Source organism: Ranitomeya imitator, chromosome 8 (assembly GCF_032444005.1).
Source record: "Ranitomeya imitator isolate aRanImi1 chromosome 8, aRanImi1.pri, whole genome shotgun sequence".
NCBI lineage: Eukaryota > Metazoa > Chordata > Amphibia > Anura > Dendrobatidae > Ranitomeya > Ranitomeya imitator.
Genome location: NC_091289.1, coordinates 782,784 through 802,217, shown reverse-complemented (window position 1 = coordinate 802,217; position 19,434 = coordinate 782,784). Strand labels below are relative to the sequence as shown.

General features: G+C 55.4%; 2 protein-coding genes across 2 annotated transcripts in view; one reads left to right on the top strand and one right to left on the bottom strand.

Annotated features, from left to right (window-relative positions):
• Window positions 1–9,851, bottom strand: part of FANCD2 (FA complementation group D2) — a 157,796-nt gene extending 147,945 nt beyond the window's left edge. The window contains exons 1-2 of the mRNA XM_069735956.1: window positions 9,769–9,851; window positions 60–197 (exon numbers count right to left, since the gene is read on the bottom strand). Of these exons, the coding sequence (XP_069592057.1) occupies window positions 60–195 (136 nt within the window). The 5' untranslated portion in view covers window positions 196–197; window positions 9,769–9,851. The remainder of the gene's footprint in view (window positions 1–59; window positions 198–9,768) is intronic.
• On the top strand, window positions 194–18,656 carry LOC138647450 (uncharacterized). Its single transcript, XM_069736454.1, has 2 exons — window positions 194–422; window positions 17,236–18,656. The coding sequence occupies exons 1-2, from the start codon at window positions 194–196 to the stop codon at window positions 18,654–18,656; spliced, it is 1,650 nt and encodes a 549-aa protein (XP_069592555.1).
• The last annotated feature ends 778 nt before the right edge of the window (window positions 18,657–19,434 follow it).

Here is a 19,434-nt window from a genome sequence, read left to right as displayed (position 1 = left end):
ACCGTGAGTGGAGGAGCGAGCGGTGTCAGCATGCACAACCCCAGACATGGCCGCCGTACCCAGGAGGTTCTGCTGCTCCCCACACTTCAGGGTGAGTCCGGACAACTGCAGCAGCTGCAGGAAGACGCTGTCCCCGGCCAGCGATGACTCCTGGGGTTTCCCACGCTGCTTACTGCTCACACGTCGCTTCTTCATGTCTAAACACAAAGCCATAAGTCACAAAGGAGCGGAGGGAGAAGGGGAGTGGGGGAAGAAGAGGAGCGAGAGGGCCCCCGAGGAGCGGAGGGGAGCGAGAGGAGTGGGGGAAGAAGAGGAGCAAGAGGGCCCCCGAGGAGCGGAGGGCGAAGGGGAGCGAGAGGAGTGGGGGAAGAAGAGGAGCAAGAGGGCCCCCGAGGAGCGGAGGGCGAAGGGGAGCGAGAGGGGTGACGGAAGGGGAGCGAGAGGGTCCCCCGAGGAGCGGAGGGCGAAGGGGAGCGAGAGGAGTGGGAGAAGGGGAGCGAGAGGGCCCCCGAGGAGCAGAGGGAGAAGGGGAGCGAGAAGAGTGGGAGAAGAAGAGGAGCAAGAGGGCCCCTGAGGAGCAGAGGGAGAAGAGGAGCAAGAGGGCCCCTGAGGAGTGGAGGGAGAAGGGGAGTGAGAGGGCCCCTGAGGAGTGGAGGGAGAAGGGGAGTGAGAGGGCCCCCCCGAGAAGCAGAGGGAGAAGGGGAGCAAGAGGGGCCCCCCGAGGAGTGGAGGGAGAAGGAGAGTAAGAGGGTCATGTGTGAGTGAGTATCTACCTAAAAGTACATTGGCTTTTCAGACACACGCTGTGGGCCTTTCTGACCCCCTTCCTCCCCCTCTGCCTGTGTGTGTGTAACCCAGAAACCCTAATTTCTCCCCTCCCTCAAGAATTTATATGGCTTCAAATTGAAAGCACAAGTAGAAGCACATGGGTAAAAAAACCAAGTTTCTTTGCCTTTGCTAATGTAAATATCATAGCACCGATTAATGATAGAAGTCGGACAAATACTGTACATTTTTCACATGGGCTTTGGTAGAACTATCAGCCAGTGAGCTTTCTAGGTTCCAGAACATCTAAAATTGAGAAACGGATTACTACGGATCTGGGTCACCCAGCCACCCCATGTCTATACTTAAGGAATCTCTATGGCACCCTAAGCATAACGACACGGGTGTCATCTTTCTACGAGGTTCCTGCGCCAAGATATGTGGGATGATGATTTTTCATACTGCTAAGACAGGGGAGTATCCAGTAAGTGAGGTCACCACAGGGGAAGGGCTTTGGTTTTAGGCTAGGAAATAACTGAGTGAAGTAGCAGTCTTCACGTGTCTTTGTCTGGGGTTTAATTGCTATGCAGATGCGTGCTATAGATCTAGATGCGTCCCCGCCTCCACAGCACACGATCGGCCATGAGATAAGATGACATAACGAAATGTAATATGTGATTTTTCAACACTAATCCCATTTTATTTGTAATTGTATTGTACATATAATATTTGTCTTCTTTATATCTTTTTATACAGAATTCATTATCTTTCCCCCATCTCACGCGACCCCCCCCCCCCCCCCCCCAACGAACCTATCCATTACAGTAAATGGCTGCCCACTCTCCCCAGTCCCACAAGCTCGCTGCCTCGGGGTAATCCTTGACGCTGATCTCTCCTTCAAACCACATATCCAAGCCCTTTCCACTTCCTGCCGACTTCAACTTAAAAATATTTCACGAATCCATTCATTCCTCAACCAAGAATCTGCAAAACCCCTAGTCCATGCCCTCATCATCTCTCGCCTACACTACTGCAACCTCCTGCTCTGCGGCCTCCCCTCTAACACTCTCGCACCCCTCCAATCTATTCTAAACTCTGCTGCCCGACTAATCCACCTGTCCCCCCACTATCAATCCCTTCACTGGCTCCCAATTACCCAGAGACTCCAGTACAAAACCCTAACCATGACGTACAAAGCCATCCACAACCTGTCTCCTCCATACATCTGTGCCCTCGTCTCCCGGTACTTACCTACACGCAACCTCTGATCCTCACAAGATCTCCTTCTCTACTCCCCTCTTATCTCCTCTTCCCACAATCGCATACAAGATTTCTCTCGCGTATCACCCCTACTCTGGAACCCTCTACCCCAACATATCAGACTCTCACCTACCATCGAAACCTTCAAAAAGAACCTGAAGACCCACCTCTTCCGACAAGCCTACAACCTGCAGTAACCACCGATCGACCAAACCGCTTCATGACCAGCTCTGCCCTCACCTACTGTATCCTCACCCATCCCTTGCAGATTGTGAGCCTTCGCGGGCAGGGTCCTCACTCCTCCTGTACCAATTATGACTTGTATTGTTTAAGATTATTGTACTTGTTTTTACTATGTATAAACCTCCTCACATGTAAAGCGCCATGGAATAAATTTCACTATATCAATAAATAATATAAATAATACCTTTGTAAACACTGCCTACCTTTTTTGGAGTAAAATATAAAACTATAATTATAATTTTGTATTTATATAGCTCCAACATATTCCGCAGCACTTTACATTATAGAGGAGAGTTGTTCAGACAATAGACATTACAGCATAACAAAAAACACAGATCAAAACATATCAAGAGGAATAAGGGTCCTGCTCGCAAGCTTACAAACTATGAGGAAAAAGGGGAGACACGAGAGGTGGATGGTAACAATTGCTTTTGTTGTTCGGCCCAAAGCGCCGCCCCCTTCTGAACGCACACATCTGGAGTCTCCGCACCCCATACATAGGGCCCTGTGATTTACCTTGCGGCGCCGCAGCGGCGCCGCAAGGTAAACGGACATGCTGCGTTATAAAAAGACACGCTGCATGTCCGGAAACGCAGGGCCGCCGGATGCGTGTTTGCACGCACAGCGGAGACGGGATTACATAAAATCCCCTTCACTATGCTGTGACATCTGGATGCTGTGGATTGAACACTGCGGTTGAACGCAGCATTCAATCCGCAGATAATCCGGATGTAATCCAACCCGTGGACACGCACCCTAAGACTCGGGTGTTCATGTAAAACTGCATAAACCAGTTAACAGCCTAAGGCTACGTTCACATTGGCGTTCCGCCAATGTGCGTCGCTGTTGCGCCGGCGACGCAGCGGCGACGCAGCGGCGACGCGCCCCTATGTTTAACATAGGGGACGCGTGCGTCGTTTTGGTGGCGTTTTTCGCCACGTGCGTCGTTTCCGACGCTAGCGTCGGACGCAAGAAAACGCTACATGTAGCATTTTCTGTGCGTCCGATTTTCGTCGGAAAACGACGCACGCGTCGCAAAACGCGCGCGTTTTAGCGTGCGTCGCCGACGCACGGCGGCGCAACGCTAATGTGAACGTAGCCTTTGTATGTAGCAGTACAGACACAGAGGGCTATTAACTACATAAAGTGAATGAGAACATGATACAAGGAACCTGGTTATGATAAAAGATATTGAATGGGCCACACAGGGATCGTTAGGTTAATGCGTTGAGGCGGTAGGCCAGTCTGAACAAATGCGTTTTTAGGGCACACTTAAATCTGTGGGGATTGGGGATTAATCGTATTAACCTAGGTAGTGCATTCCAAAGAATCAGCGCAGCACGTGAAAAGTCTTGGAGATGGCAGTGGGAGGTTCTGATTATCGAGGATGCTAACCTGAGGTCATTAGCGGAGCGGAGGGCACGGGTAGGGTGGTAGACCGAGACCAGAGAGGAGATGTAGGGTGGTGCTGAGCCATGGAGTGCTTTGTGGATGAGGGTAGTAGTTTTGTACTGGATTCTTGAGTGGATGGGTAACCAGTGTAATGACTGGCACAAGGTAGAGGCATCGGTGTAACGGTTGGTGAAAAATATGATCCTGGCTGCAGCATTCAGGACAGATTGGAGCGGGGAGAGTTTGGCAAGAGGGAGGCCGATTAGTAGAGAGTTACAATAGTTCAGACGAGAATGAATGAGTGAAACAGTAAGAGTATTTGCAGAGTCGAAAGTAAGAAAAGGGCGAATTCTAGAAATGTTTTTGAAATGCAGATAAGAGCGAGCCAGGGATCGGATGTGGGGGGTGAATGAAAGGTCAGAATCAAGGATGACCCCAAGGCAGTGAGCATGTTGCTGGGGAGTAATGGTGGAACTGCACACAGAGATGGCAATGTCAGGCAAAGGTAGGTTAGTAGAGGGAGAGAACACGAGGAGTTCAGTTTTTGACAGGTTCAGTTTCAGATAGAGGGATGACATGATGCTAGAGACAGCGGTAAGACACTCACTGGTGTTTACTAAGAAGGCAGGCGTGATATCAGGAGATGAGTATAATTGGGTGTTGTCAGCATAGAGATGGTACTGGAAACCAAATCTACTGATTGTTTGTCCAATAGGGGCAGTATACAAAGAGAAGAGGAGGGGGCCTAGGACTGATCCTTGAGGAACCCCAACAGTAAAGGTACCGTCACACTCAGCAACTTTACAACGAGAACGACAGCGATCCGTGACGTTGCAGCGTCCTGGATAGCGATCCCGCTGTGCCATCTCGCTGGTCGGAGCTAGAAGTCCAGAACTTTATTTCGTCGTCAGGTCAGCGTGATTCGTCATGTTTGACAGCAAAAGCAACGATGCCAGCAATGTTTTTACATGGAGCTAACAACCAGCGAGAACGATAAGTGAGTCGCCGTTACGTCACTGGATCGCTCCTGCATCGTTCAGGTGTTGCTGTGTTTGACGTCTCTACAGCGACCTAAACAGCGACGCTCCAGCGATCGGCTCGTTGTCTATATCGCTGCAGCGTCGCTGAGTGTGACGGTACCTTAAGGGGAAGGTGAGAGGAGGAGGAACCAGCAAAAGATACAGTGAAGGATCGGTCAGAGAGATAGGAGGAGAACAAGGAGAGAACGGTGTCCTTGAGGCCGATGGAGCGGAGCATAGTGAGGAGGAGCTGATGATCCACAGTTGCGAATGCTGCGGATAGATCCAGGAGAATCAGCATGGAGTAGTGACCATTAGATTTAGCTGTTAGTAGGTCATTAGAGACTTTAGTGAGGGCAGTTTCAGTAGAGTGTAAAGAGCGGAAACCAGATTGAAGAGGGTCGAGAAGAGAGTTATCTGAGAGATAGCGGGTAAGACGGGAGTGGACCAGGCGCTTGAGGAGTTTAGAGATGAAGGGAAGATTAGAGACAGGTCTATAATTAGCAGCACAGTTTTGATCAAGGGATGTTTTTTTAAGTAATGGATGTATGATGGCATGCTTAAATGAGGAGGGAAAGATACCAGAAGAAAGAGAGAGGTTGAATATTTTTGTTAGGTGAGAGGTGACAGCCGGGGAAAGGGACTTTGGAGGAGGTGTGACAGAATGGGGTCACTGGTGCAAGTGGTCGGGCGAGAAGATGCAAGGAGCCTGATTACTTCTTCGGCCGGGATCACACATGCGAGAAACACGTCCGTGTCTCGCATGTGAAATCCAAGCTGTGGCGCTGGGACTCCAGAGCGGAGCGTGCGGCTCCATGTGTTGCTATGCGGCCGCACGCTCCGCTCCACAGTGACGGCGCCACAGCAGGGATTTCACATGCGAGACACGGACGTGTTTCTCGCATGTGTGATCCCGGCCTTCTTCTGTGACTGGTTCAATGTCAGAGAGTGAAGTAGATGCAGTGGGGGAGGGAGGACAGTGCATGGTATGAAGAGATTGGGAGAGGATTTCCTGTCGAATGTGGTCCATTTTTTCTCTGAAGTGGAGATCCGTGGTTGGGGCCTGGACTCTTGGGTTGAGTAGGGAATTAAACGTGTCAAAGAAATCACTAGCTTTGTCTCTCATTGCTCTATAACGTACGGTCATGTCCTCTGCAGTGAATTATGCTACTAATCTGGGTTGGCTCTGGACCCGTTAATAAGAAGTCGAGCTGGTGGCAGCGGATTTGTCCTGTGCATTTGGGAGGCTTTGTAGCGACTGCGGCATGGATAATTATTTTTCCCGCCTGAGTGAGAGTAGTTACATCACCTCGCTGCAGTGAGCCCAATAGCCAGTACATAGCAGGCAGCCTTTCTGGCCACTAATTATCCTAGGTGCAGTACTGTGTCTGACCTGAGAGTAAGGGTGGGGGGAGGGGGAGGGGGGGGGGCGCCAGAGAGCTGCAAGGTCCAAACTGGATGTGGGATAGAGATGAATCCTCTTCAGAAACAACCAGGGGCAACCAACAACCCGACTGATGACAAATCGGTGAGTGGTGGGGATGATAACGGTATCTCCCCCTGCACCGGGACACCCGCCGAGGAGCGGAGGGAGAAGAGGAGCGACAGGGCTCAAAGAATGGAGGAGCGCGGACAGCGGCAGAGGACAAGTACCTGGGGATTAGAGGGCCCGTGCACACACAACACCCGGTCACCACCGTGTGCGCACACACACACACAACACCCGGTCACCACCGTACACACACACACAACACCCGGTCACCACCGTACACACACACACACACACACACACACACAACACCCGGTCACCACCGTACACACACACACAACACCCGGTCACCACCGTACACACACACACACACACACAACACCCGGTCACCACCGTACGCACACACACACACAACACCCGGTCACCACCGTGCACACACACACACAGCACCCGGTCACCACCGTGCACACACACACACACACACACAGCACCCGGTCACCACCGTACACACACACACACACACACACAACACCCGGTCACCACCGTGCACACACACACACACACAACACCCGGTCACCACCGTGCACACACACAACACCCGGTCACCACCGTGCACACACACAACACCCGGTCACCACCGTGCACACACACAACACCCGGTCACCACCGTGCGCACACACACACACACACACACACACACAACACCCGGTCACCACCGTGCGCACACACACAACACCCGGTCACCACCGTGCGCACACACACACACACACACACAACACCCGGTCACCACCGTGCGCACACACACACACACACAACACCCGGTCACCACCGTGCACACACACAACACCCGGTCACCACCGTGCACACACACACACACAACACCCGGTCACCACCGTGCACACACACACACACACACACAACACCCGGTCACCACCGTACACACACACACAACACCCGGTCACCACCGTGCACACACACACAGCACCCGGTCACCACCGTGCACACACACACAGCACCCGGTCACCACCGTGCACACACACACACACAACACCCGGTCACCACCGTGCACACACACACACACACACAGCACCCGGTTACCACCGTACACACAACACCCGGTCACCACCGTGCACACACACACACACACACAGCACCCGGTCACCACCGTGCACACACACACACAGCACCCGGTCACCACCGTGCACACACACACACAGCACCCGGTCACCACCGTGCACACACACACACACAACACCCGGTCACCACCGTGCACACACACACACACAACACCCGGTCACCACCGTGCACACACAACACCCGGTCACCACCGTGCACACACACACAACACCCGGTCACCACCGTGCGCGCGCACACACACACACACACACACAACACCCGGTCACCACCGTGCGCACACACACACACACACACAACACCCGGTCACCACCGTGCACACACACACAACACCCGGTCACCACCGTGCGCGCACACACACACACACACACACAACACCCGGTCACCACCGTGCGCACACACACACACACACAACACCCGGTCACCACCGTGCACACACACACAGCACCCGGTCAGCACCGTACACACACACACACACACACACACACACACACACAGCACCCGGTCAGCACCGTACACACACACACACACACAACACCCGGTCACCACCGTACACACACACACAGCACCCGGTCACCACCGTGCACACACACACACACACAACACCCGGTCACCACCGTGCACACACACACAACACCCGGTCACCACCGTGCACACACACACACACACACACACAGCACCCGGTCACCACCGTACACACACACACACAGCACCCGGTCACCACCGTGCACACACACACACACACACAGCACCCGGTCACCACCGTGCACACACACACACACACACACACACAGCACCCGGTCACCACCGTACACACACACACACAGCACCCGGTCACCACCGTGCACACACACACACACACAGCACCCGGTCACCACCGTGCACACACACACACACACAGCACCCGGTCACCACCGTGCACACACACACACACACACAGCACCCGGTCACCACCGTACACACACACACACAGCACCCGGTCACCACCGTGCACACACACACACAGCACCCGGTCACCACCGTGCACACACACACACACACACACAGCACCCGGTCACCACCGTACACACACACACACAGCACCCGGTCACCACCGTGCACACACACACAACACCCGGTCACCACCGTGCGCGCACACACACACACACACACACAACACCCGGTCACCACCGTGCGCACACACACACACACACAACACCCGGTCACCACCGTGCACACACACACAGCACCCGGTCAGCACCGTACACACACACACACACACACACACACACAGCACCCGGTCAGCACCGTACACACACACACACACACACAACACCCGGTCACCACCGTACACACACACACAGCACCCGGTCACCACCGTGCACACACACACACACACAACACCCGGTCACCACCGTGCACACACACACAACACCCGGTCACCACCGTGCACACACACACACACACACACACAGCACCCGGTCACCACCGTACACACACACACACACACAGCACCCGGTCACCACCGTGCACACACACACACAGCACCCGGTCACCACCGTGCACACACACACACACACACACACACAGCACCCGGTCACCACCGTACACACACACACACAGCACCCGGTCACCACCGTGCACACACACACACACACAGCACCCGGTCACCACCGTGCACACACACACACACACAGCACCCGGTCACCACCGTGCACACACACACACACACACACACAGCACCCGGTCACCACCGTACACACACACACACAGCACCCGGTCACCACCGTGCACACACACACACACACACAGCACCCGGTCACCACCGTGCACACACACACACACACACACACACAGCACCCGGTCACCACCGTACACACACACACACAGCACCCGGTCACCACCGTGCACACACACACACACACAGCACCCGGTCACCACCGTGCACACACACACACACACAGCACCCGGTCACCACCGTGCACACACACACACACACACAGCACCCGGTCACCACCGTACACACACACACACAGCACCCGGTCACCACCGTGCACACACACACACAGCACCCGGTCACCACCGTGCACACACACACACACACACAGCACCCGGTCACCACCGTGCACACACACACACAGCACCCGGTCACCACCGTGCACACACACACACACACACAGCACCCGGTCACCACCGTGCACACACACACACACACACAGCACCCGGTCACCACCGTGCACACACACACACACACACACAGTACTCGGTCACCACCGTGCGCACACACACACAGCACCTGGTCACCACCGTACACACACACACACAGTACTCGGTCACCACCGTGCGCACACACACACAGCACCCGGTCACCACCACCGCACGCACGCACGCACGCACGCACGCACGCACGCACGCACGCACGCACGCACGCACGCACGCACGCACGCACGCACACAGCACTCTCGGTCGCCGCTTTCTGCCGCTCACCTGTTCCCGGAGCCGTCAGTCACCACAACATTCCGCTGCACGTGACACTTAGTTTCCGCCTCTGTCGCTTTCCCGCGTTTCTCTTTCCAGCCAATTGGACGCTGCTTAGAGGCGGAGCTACAACTCCTGTCTGTGCCTCCCTATTGCTGAGCTGTCAGTGTGACGTCATACCATGGGCGGGGTCTCCGGGGGGTGTCGTCCAGTCAGTACATTCAGATCCCGGCATCAGTCAGTGTTGTATGTGCTCCGGGAGCCGCAGTGCAGCCGCGCCGGGCGGAATGTTCCCAGTGTGCGGCGACCAACCACAGTCCGGCGTATCCCTCCGCTGCCACGGAACAAGGATGAGAGTCCGAGGAGAGGGAGACTACCGAGAGAGAGCACCTAGGAGAGGGAGACTACCGAGAGAGAGCACCTAGGAGAGGGAGACTACCGGGAGAGAGCACCTAGGAGAGGGAGACTACCGAGAGAGAGCACCTAGGAGAGGGAGACTACCGGGAGAGAGCACCTAGGAGAGGGAGACTACCGAGAGAGAGCACCTAGGAGAGGGAGACTACCGGGAGAGAGCACCTAGGAGAGGGAGACTACCGAGAGAGAGCACCTAGGAGATGGAGACTACCGGGAGAGAGAGCACCTAGGGGAGGGAGACTACCGGGAGAGAGAGCACCTAGGAGAGGGAGACTACCGAGAGAGAGCACCTAGGAGAGGGAGACTACCGGGAGAGAGCACCTAGGGGAGGGAGACTACCGAGAGAGAGCACCTAGGAGAGGGAGACTACCGAGAGAGAGCACCTAGGAGAGGGAGACTACCGGGAGGGAGAGCACCTAGGAGAGGGAGACTACCGAGAGAGAGCACCTAGGAGAGGGAGACTACCGGGAGAGAGCACCTAGGGGAGGGAGACTACCGAGAGAGAGCACCTAGGAGAGGGAGACTACCGAGAGAGAGCACCTAGGAGAGGGAGACTACCGGGAGAGAGCACCTAGGAGATGGAGACTACCGGGAGAGAGCACCTAGGAGATGGAGACTACCGAGAGAGAGCACCTAGGAGAGGGAGACTACCGAGAGAGAGCACCTAGGGGAGGGAGACTACCGGGAGAGAGAGCACCTAGGAGAGGGAGACTACCGAGAGAGAGCACCTAGGAGAGGGAGACTACCGGGAGAGAGCACCTAGGGGAGGGAGACTACCGAGAGAGAGCACCTAGGAGAGGGAGACTACCGAGAGAGAGCACCTAGGAGAGGGAGACTACCGGGAGAGAGCACCTAGGAGATGGAGACTACCGGGAGAGAGCACCTAGGAGATGGAGACTACCGAGAGAGAGCACCTAGGAGAGGGAGACTACCGAGAGAGAGCACCTAGGAGAGGGAGACTACCGGGAGAGAGCACCTAGGGGAGGGAGACTACCGAGAGAGAGCACCTAGGAGAGGGAGACTACCGAGAGAGAGCACCTAGGAGAGGGAGACTACCGGGAGAGAGCACCTAGGAGAGGGAGACTACGGAGAGAGAGCACCTAGGAGAGGGAGACTACCGGGAGAGAGCACCTAGGAGAGGGAGACTACCGAGAGAGAGCACCTAGGAGAGGGAGACTACCGAGAGAGAGCACCTAGGAGAGGGAGACTACGGAGAGAGAGCACCTAGGAGAGGGAGACTACCGGGAGAGAGCACCTAGGAGAGGGAGACTACCGGGAGAGAGCACCTAGGGGAGGGAGACTACCGAGAGAGAGCACCTAGGAGAGGGAGACTACCGAGAGAGAGCACCTAGGAGAGGGAGACTACGGAGAGAGAGCACCTAGGAGAGGGAGACTACCGAGAGAGAGCACCTAGGAGAGGGAGACTACCGAGAGAGAGCACCTAGGGGAGGGAGACTACCGAGAGAGAGCACCTAGGAGAGGGAGACTACCGAGAGAGAGCACCTAGGAGAGGGAGACTACCGAGAGAGAGCACCTAGGAGAGGGAGACTACCGAGAGAGAGCACCTAGGAGAGGGAGACTACCGAGAGAGAGCACCTAGGAGAGGGAGACTACCGAGAGAGAGCACCTAGGAGAGGGAGACTACCGAGAGAGAGCACCTAGGAGAGGGAGACTACCGAGAGAGAGCACCTAGGAGAGGGAGACTACCGAGAGAGAGCACCTAGGAGAGGGAGACTACCGAGAGAGAGCACCTAGGAGAGGGAGACTACCGGGAGAGAGCACCTAGGAGAGGGAGACTACCGAGAGAGAGCACCTAGGAGAGGGAGACTATAATAATAATAATAATAATTTTTATTTATATAGCGCCAACATATTCCGCAGCGCTTTACAAATTATAGAGGGGACTTGTACATACAATAGACATTACAGCATAACAGAAATACAGTTCAAAACAGATACCAAGAGGAGTGAGGGCCCTGCTCGTAAGCTTACAAACTATGAGGAAAAGGGGAGACACGAGAGGTGGATGGTAACAATTGCTATAGTTATTCGGACCAGCCATAGTGTAAGGCTTGGGTGTTCATGTAAAGCTGCATGAACCAGTTAATTAATTTTTTTTTTTTTTTTAATATAGGCCACACAGGGATCGTTAGGTTAATGCATTGAGGCGGTAGGCCAGTCTGAACAAATGAGTTTTTAGGGCACGCTTAAAACTGTGGGGATTGGGGATTAATCGTATTATCCTAGGTAGTGCATTCCAAAGAATCGGCGCAGCACGTGTAAAGTCTTGGAGACGGGAGTGGGAGGTTCTGATTATTGAGGATGCTAACCTGAGGTCATCAGCGGAGCGGAGGGCACGGGTAGGGTGGTAGACTGAGACCAGAGAGGAGATGTAGGGTGGTGCTGAGCCATGGAGTGCTTTGTGGATGAGGGTAGTATTTTTGTACTGGATTCTTGAGTGGATGGGTAACCAGTGTAATGACTGGCACAAGGTAGAGGCATCGGTGTAACGGTTGGTGAGGAATATGATCCTGGCAGCAGCATTCAGGACAGATTGGAGCGGGGAGAGTTTGGTAAGAGGGAGGCCGATTAGTAGAGAGTTACAATAGTCCAGACGAGAATGAATAAGTGAAACAGTAAGAGTTTTTGCAGAGTCGAAAGTAAGAAAAGGGCGAATTCTAGAAATGTTTTTGAGATGCAGGTAAGAAGAGCGAGCCAGTGATCGGATGTGGGGGGTGAATGAAAGGTCAGAATCAAGGATGACCCCAAGGCAGCGGGCATGTTGCTTTGGAGTAATGGTGGAACCGCAAACGGAGATGGCAATGTCAGGCAAAGGTAGGTTAGTAGAGGGAGAAAACACGAGGAGTTCAGTTTTTGACAGGTTTAGTTTCAGATAGAGGGAGGACATGATGCTAGAGACAGCGGTAAGACAATCACTGGTGTTTTCTAATAAGGCAGGCGTGAGATCAGGAGAAGAAGTGTATAGTTGGGTGTCGTCAGCATAGAGATGGTACTGGAAGCCAAATCTACTGATTGTTTGTCCAATAGGGGCAGTATACAAAGAGAAGAGGAGGGGGCCTAGGACTGATCCTTGAGGAACCCCAACAGTAAGGGGAAGGTGAGAGGAGGAGGAACCAGCGAAACATACAGTGAAGGATCGGTCAGAGAGATAGGAGGAGAACCAGGAGAGAACGGTGTCCTTGAGGCCGATGGAGCGGAGCATAGTGAGGAGGAGCTGATGATCCACAGTATCAAATGCTGCAGAGAGATCCAAGAGGATTAGCATGGAGTAGTGACCATTAGATTTAGCTGTTAGTAGGTCATTAGAGACTTTAGTGAGGGCAGTTTCAGTAGAGTGTAAAGAGCGGAAACCAGATTGAAGAGGGTCGAGAAGAGAGTTATCTGAGAGATAGCGGGTAAGACGGGAGTGGACCAGGCGTTCGAGGAGTTTAGAGATGAAGGGAAGATTAGAGACAGGTCTATAATTAGCGGCACAGTTTTGGTCGAGGGATGGTTTTTTAAGTAATGGATGTATGATGGCATGCTTAAATGAGGAGGGAAAAATACCGGAAGTGAGGGAAAGGTTGAATATTTTAGTTAGGTGAGAGGTGACAGCCGGGGAAAGGGACTGGAGGAAATGTGACGGAATGGGGTCACTGGTGCAAGTGGTCGGGCGAGAAGATGCAAGGAGCCTGCTTACTTCTTCTTCTGTAACTGGTTCAAAGTCAGAGAGTGAACTAGATGCAGTGGGGGAGGGAGGACAGTGCATGGTATGAAGAGATTGGGAGATGATTTCCTGTCGATTATGGTCAATTTTTTCTTTGAAGTAATTGGCCAGATTGTCAGCACGGAGATCCGTGGTTGGGGCCTGCGCTCTTGGGTTGAGTAGGGACTGGAACGTGTCAAAGAGACGTTTAGGGTTATTGGACAGGGAGGTGATGAGGGTGTTGAAGTAGGTTTGTTTGGAGAGGTGAAGGGCAGAATTGTATGTCTTTAGCATGCTACCGAGAGAGAGCACCTAGGAGAGGGAGACTACCGAGAGAGAGCACCTAGGAGAGGGAGACTACCGAGAGAGAGCACCTAGGAGAGGGAGACTACCGAGAGAGAGCACCTAGGAGAGGGAGACTACCGGGAGAGAGCACCTAGGAGAGGGAGACTACCGAGAGAGAGCACCTAGGAGAGGGAGACCACCGAGAGAGAGCACCTAGGAGAGGGAGACCACCGAGAGAGAGCACCTAGGAGAGGGAGACTACAGAGAGAGAGCACCTAGGAGAGGGAGACTACAGAGAGAGAGCACCTAGGGGAGGGAGACTACTGAGAGAGAGCACCTAGGAGAGGGAGACTACCGAGAGAGAGCACCTAGGAGAGGGAGACTACCGGGAGAGAGCACCTAGGAGAGGGAGACTACCGAGAGAGAGCACCTAGGGGAGGGAGACTACCGAGAGAGAGCACCTAGGAGAGGGAGACTACCGAGAGAGAGCACCTAGGAGAGGGAGACTACCGAGAGAGAGCACCTAGGGGAGGGAGACTACCGAGATAGAGCACCTAGGAGAGGGAGACTACCGAGAGAGAGCACCTAGGGGAGGGAGACTACCGAGAGAGAGCACCTAGGAGAGGGAGACTACCGAGAGAGAGCACCTAGGAGAGGGAGACTACCGAGAGAGAGCACCTAGGAGAGGGAGACTACCGGGAGAGAGCACCTAGGAGAGGGAGACTACCGGGAGAGAGCACCTAGGAGAGGGAGACTACCGGGAGAGAGCACCTAGGAGAGGGAGACTACCGGGAGAGAGCACCTAGGAGAGGGAGACTACCGAGAGAGAGCACCTAGGAGAGGGAGACTACCGAGAGAGAGCACCTAGGAGAGGGAGACTACCGAGAGAGAGCACCTAGGAGAGGGAGACTACCGAGAGAGAGCACCTAGGAGAGGGAGACTACCGAGAGAGAGCACCTAGGAGAGGGAGACTACCGAGAGAGAGCACCTAGGAGAGGGAGACTACCGAGAGAGAGCACCTAGGAGAGGGAGACCACCGGGAGAGAGCACCTAGGAGAGGGAGACCACCGAGAGAGAGCACCTAGGAGAGGGAGACCACCGAGAGAGAGCACCTAGGAGAGGGAGACCACCGAGAGAGAGCACCTAGGAGAGGGAGACCACCGAGAGAGAGCACCTAGGAGAGGGAGACCACCGAGAGAGAGCACCTAGGAGAGGGAGACCACCGAGAGAGAGCACCTAGGAGAGGGAGACTACCGGGAGAGAGCACCTAGGAGAGGGAGACTACCGGGAGAGAGCACCTAGGAGAGGGAGACTACCGGGAGAGAGCACCTAGGAGAGGGAGACTACCGGGAGAGAGCACCTAGGAGAGGGAGACTACCGGGAGAGAGCACCTAGGAGAGGGAGACTACCGAGAGAGAGCACCTAGGAGAGGGAGACTACCGAGAGAGAGCACCTAGGAGAGGGAGACTACCGAGAGAGAGCACCTAGGAGAGGGAGACTACCGAGAGAGCACCTAGGAGAGGGAGACTACCGAGAGAGAGCACCTAGGAGAGGGAGACTACCGGGAGAGAGCACCTAGGAGAGGGAGACTACCGGGAGAGAGCACCTAGGAGAGGGAGACTACCGGGAGAGAGCACCTAGGAGAGGGAGACTACCGGGAGAGAGCACCTAGGAGAGGGAGACTACCGAGAGAGAGCACCTAGGAGAGGGAGACTACCGGGAGAGAGCACCTAGGAGAGGGAGACTACCGAGAGAGAGCACCTAGGAGAGGGAGACTACCGAGAGAGAGCACCTAGGAGAGGGAGACTACCGAGAGAGAGCACCTAGGAGAGGGAGACTACCGAGAGAGAGCACCTAGGAGAGGGAGACTACCGAGAGAGAGCACCTAGGAGAGGGAGACTACCGAGAGAGAGCACCTAGGAGAGGGAGACTACCGAGAGAGAGCACCTAGGAGAGGGAGACTACCGAGAGAGAGCACCTAGGAGAGGGAGACTACCGAGAGAGAGCACCTAGGAGAGGGAGACTACCGGGAGAGAGCACCTAGGAGAGGGAGACTACCGGGAGAGAGCACCTAGGAGAGGGAGACCACCGGGAGAGAGCACCTAGGAGAGGGAGACCACCGGGAGAGAGCACCTAGGAGAGGGAGACCACCGAGAGAGAGCACCTAGGAGAGGGAGACTACCGAGAGAGAACCTAGGAGAGGGAGACTATCGGGAGAGAGCACCTAGGAGAGGGAGACTACCGGGAGAGAGCACCTAGGAGAGGGAGACTACCGAGAGAGAGCACCTAGGAGAGGGAGACTACCGAGAGAGAGCACCTAGGAGAGGGAGACTACCGAGAGAGAGCACCTAGGAGAGGGAGACTACCGAGAGAGAGCACCTAGGAGAGGGAGACTACCGAGAGAGAGCACCTAGGAGAGGGAGACTACCGAGAGAGAGCACCTAGGAGAGGGAGACTAACGAGAGAGAGCACCTAGGAGAGGGAGACTACCGAGAGAGAGCACCTAGGAGAGGGAGACTACCGAGAGAGAGCACCTAGGGGAGGGAGAGTACCGAGAGAGAGCACCTAGGGGAGGGAGACCACCGAGAGAGAGCACCTAGGAGAGGGAGACTACCGAGAGAGAGAGCACCTAGGGGAGGGAGACCACCGAGAGAGAGCACCTAGGGGAGGGAGACTACCGAGAGAGAGAGAGAGCACCTAGGGGAGGGAGACTACCGAGAGAGAACCCCCCTCCAAGAACCAAAGAAACCCCCCTCCAAGAGCCGTCCACCCACAGAGAGCCCCCCTCAAGAGCTGTCCACCCACGAGAGCCCCCATCCAAGAGCCGTCCACCCACAGAGAACCACCCCTCCAAGAGCCGTCCACCCACAGAGAGCCCCCCATCCAAGAGCTGTCCTCCCACAGAGAACCCCCCATCCAAGAGCTGTCCTCCCACAGAGAACCCCCCATCCAAGAGCTGTCCACCCACAGGGAACCCCCCCATCCAAGAGCCATTCACCCAAGGAGATTCCCCCCTCCAAGAGCCGTCCACCCACAGAGAACCCCCCCATCCAAGAGCTGTCCTCCCACAGATAACCCCCCCATCCAAGAGCTGTCATCCCACAGAGAACCCCCCATCCAAGAGCTGTCCACCCACCGAGAACCCCCCATCCAAGAGCCATTCACCCAAGGAGCTTCCCCCCTCCAAGAGCCGTTCAACGCCAGAGAACCCCCCCCTACAAGAGCCATACACCCAAGAGAACCCCATCCAAGAGCCGTCCACCCACAGAGAACCCCCCTCCAAGAGCCGTGCACGCATAGAGCCCCCATCCAAGAGCCATCCACCCACAGAGAACCCCCCACCAAGAGCCGTCCACCCAAGGAAATTCCCCCCACAGAGAACCCCCATCCAAGAGCCATCCACCCACAGAGAACCCACCATCCAAGAGCCGACCTCCCACAGAGAACCCCCCATCCAAGAGTCATTCACCCAAGGAGATTCCCCCCTCCAAGAGCCATCCACCCACAGAGAACCCCCCCACCAAGAGCCGTCCACCCGAGGAGATTCCAACCCCTGAGAACCCCCATCCAAGAGCCGTCCACCCACAGAGAACCCACCATCCAAGAACCGACCTCCCACAGAGAACCCCCCATCCAAGAGTCATTCACCCAAGGAGATTCCCCCCTCCAAGAGCCGTCCACCCACAGAGAACCCTCCCTACAAGCGCTGTCCACCCACAGAACCCCCTCCAAGAGCCATCCACCCACAGAGAACCCCCCCACCAAGAGCCGTCCACCCGAGGAGATTCCACCCCCTGAGAACCCCCATCCAAGAGCCGTCCACCCACAGAGAACCCACCATCCAAGAGCCGACCTCCCACAGAGAACCCCCCATCCAAGAGTCATTCACCCAAGGAGATTCCCCCCTCCAAGAGCCGTCCACCCACAGAGAACCCTCCCTACAAGCGCTGTCCACCCACAGAACCCCCTCCAAGAGCCGTCCACCAACAGAGAACCCCCGCTCCAAGAGCCGTGCACGCAGAGAGCCCCCCTCCAAGAGCTGTCCACCCACATAGAACCCCGCTCCAAGAGCCGTCCACCTACAGAGAACCCCCCTCCAAGAGCCATTCACCCAAGGAGATTCCCCCCTCCAAGAGCCGTCCTCCCACAGAGAAGCCCCCTACAAGAGCTCTCCACCCAAGGAGATAACCCCCCTCCAAGAGCCGTTCACCCACAGAGAACCCCCCATCCAAGAGCCGTCCTTCCACAGAGAGCCCCCATCCAAGAGCCGTCCACCCTCAGAGAACCCCCCCATCCAAGAGCCATTCACCCAAGGAGATTCCCCCCATCCAAGAGCCGTCCTCCCACAGAGAACTCCCCATCCAAGAGGAAGGTCGTGAATGTGGCCGAAACTCTGCCAACCCATGACCAAAATGCCGCCTACTTACAGTCAGCCAATTACATTGAAGAATGGGTGGAGTTTGGTTCAGGTGGACGGAGTTACGTCCCCTGAACCCAGGAATTTTACGCGCAGTGAGAGCCAGTCATAGAATTTAGTGGCTCTCACTGGGGTGCCGGCTCCCATCGTTCACTGCAGGGAGCCGGCTATTTGTACCGGATTGTTCCTGAACGACCCATCACTAACGGAGAACCCCCCTCTAAGAGCCGTCCACCAACAGAGAACCCCTCTAAGAGCCGTCCACCCATGGAGATCCCCCCCACAGAGAACACCCCTTCCAAGAGCCGTCCACCAACAGAGAACCCCCCTCCAAGAGCCATCCACCCACAGAGAAACCCCCCTCCAAGAGCCGTCCACCCATGGAGAATCCCCCACCCCACAGAAATTCCCCCCCTCCCCCCCCCAAGAGCCATCCACCAACAGAGAACCCCCCTGTCACGGTTCCACCCCTCAGTGTGTCTGGGATGTAGTTACTGACAGCTCGGCCATCCAATCTGGGACGGGGGTACTGTACTGTCAGTGTGTTGATTGACAGCTCGACTATCCAATCTGGGACTGTGAGGCGTCGGCTGTCTCGTGTTTACTTTTCCAGTTAATGGCCATGCTTCTTAACTGAGCTGAGTCTCCCAGAACACTGCCAGATGTACATGTCATGTGAGGTTTGTGCTTAGTGCTCGCCTGCGCCTTGAGTTCTGTTTGCTTCATCTGTTGCCTGACCTTGGACTTTGTTCTGACCATCTGCCTGTTTAACCCCTTCAGCTCTGATCCGTTATTCTCTCGATACTCTGACCTCAGAACGTTAGCTCACTATGCTTTTGTCTCTCCCTTCTGT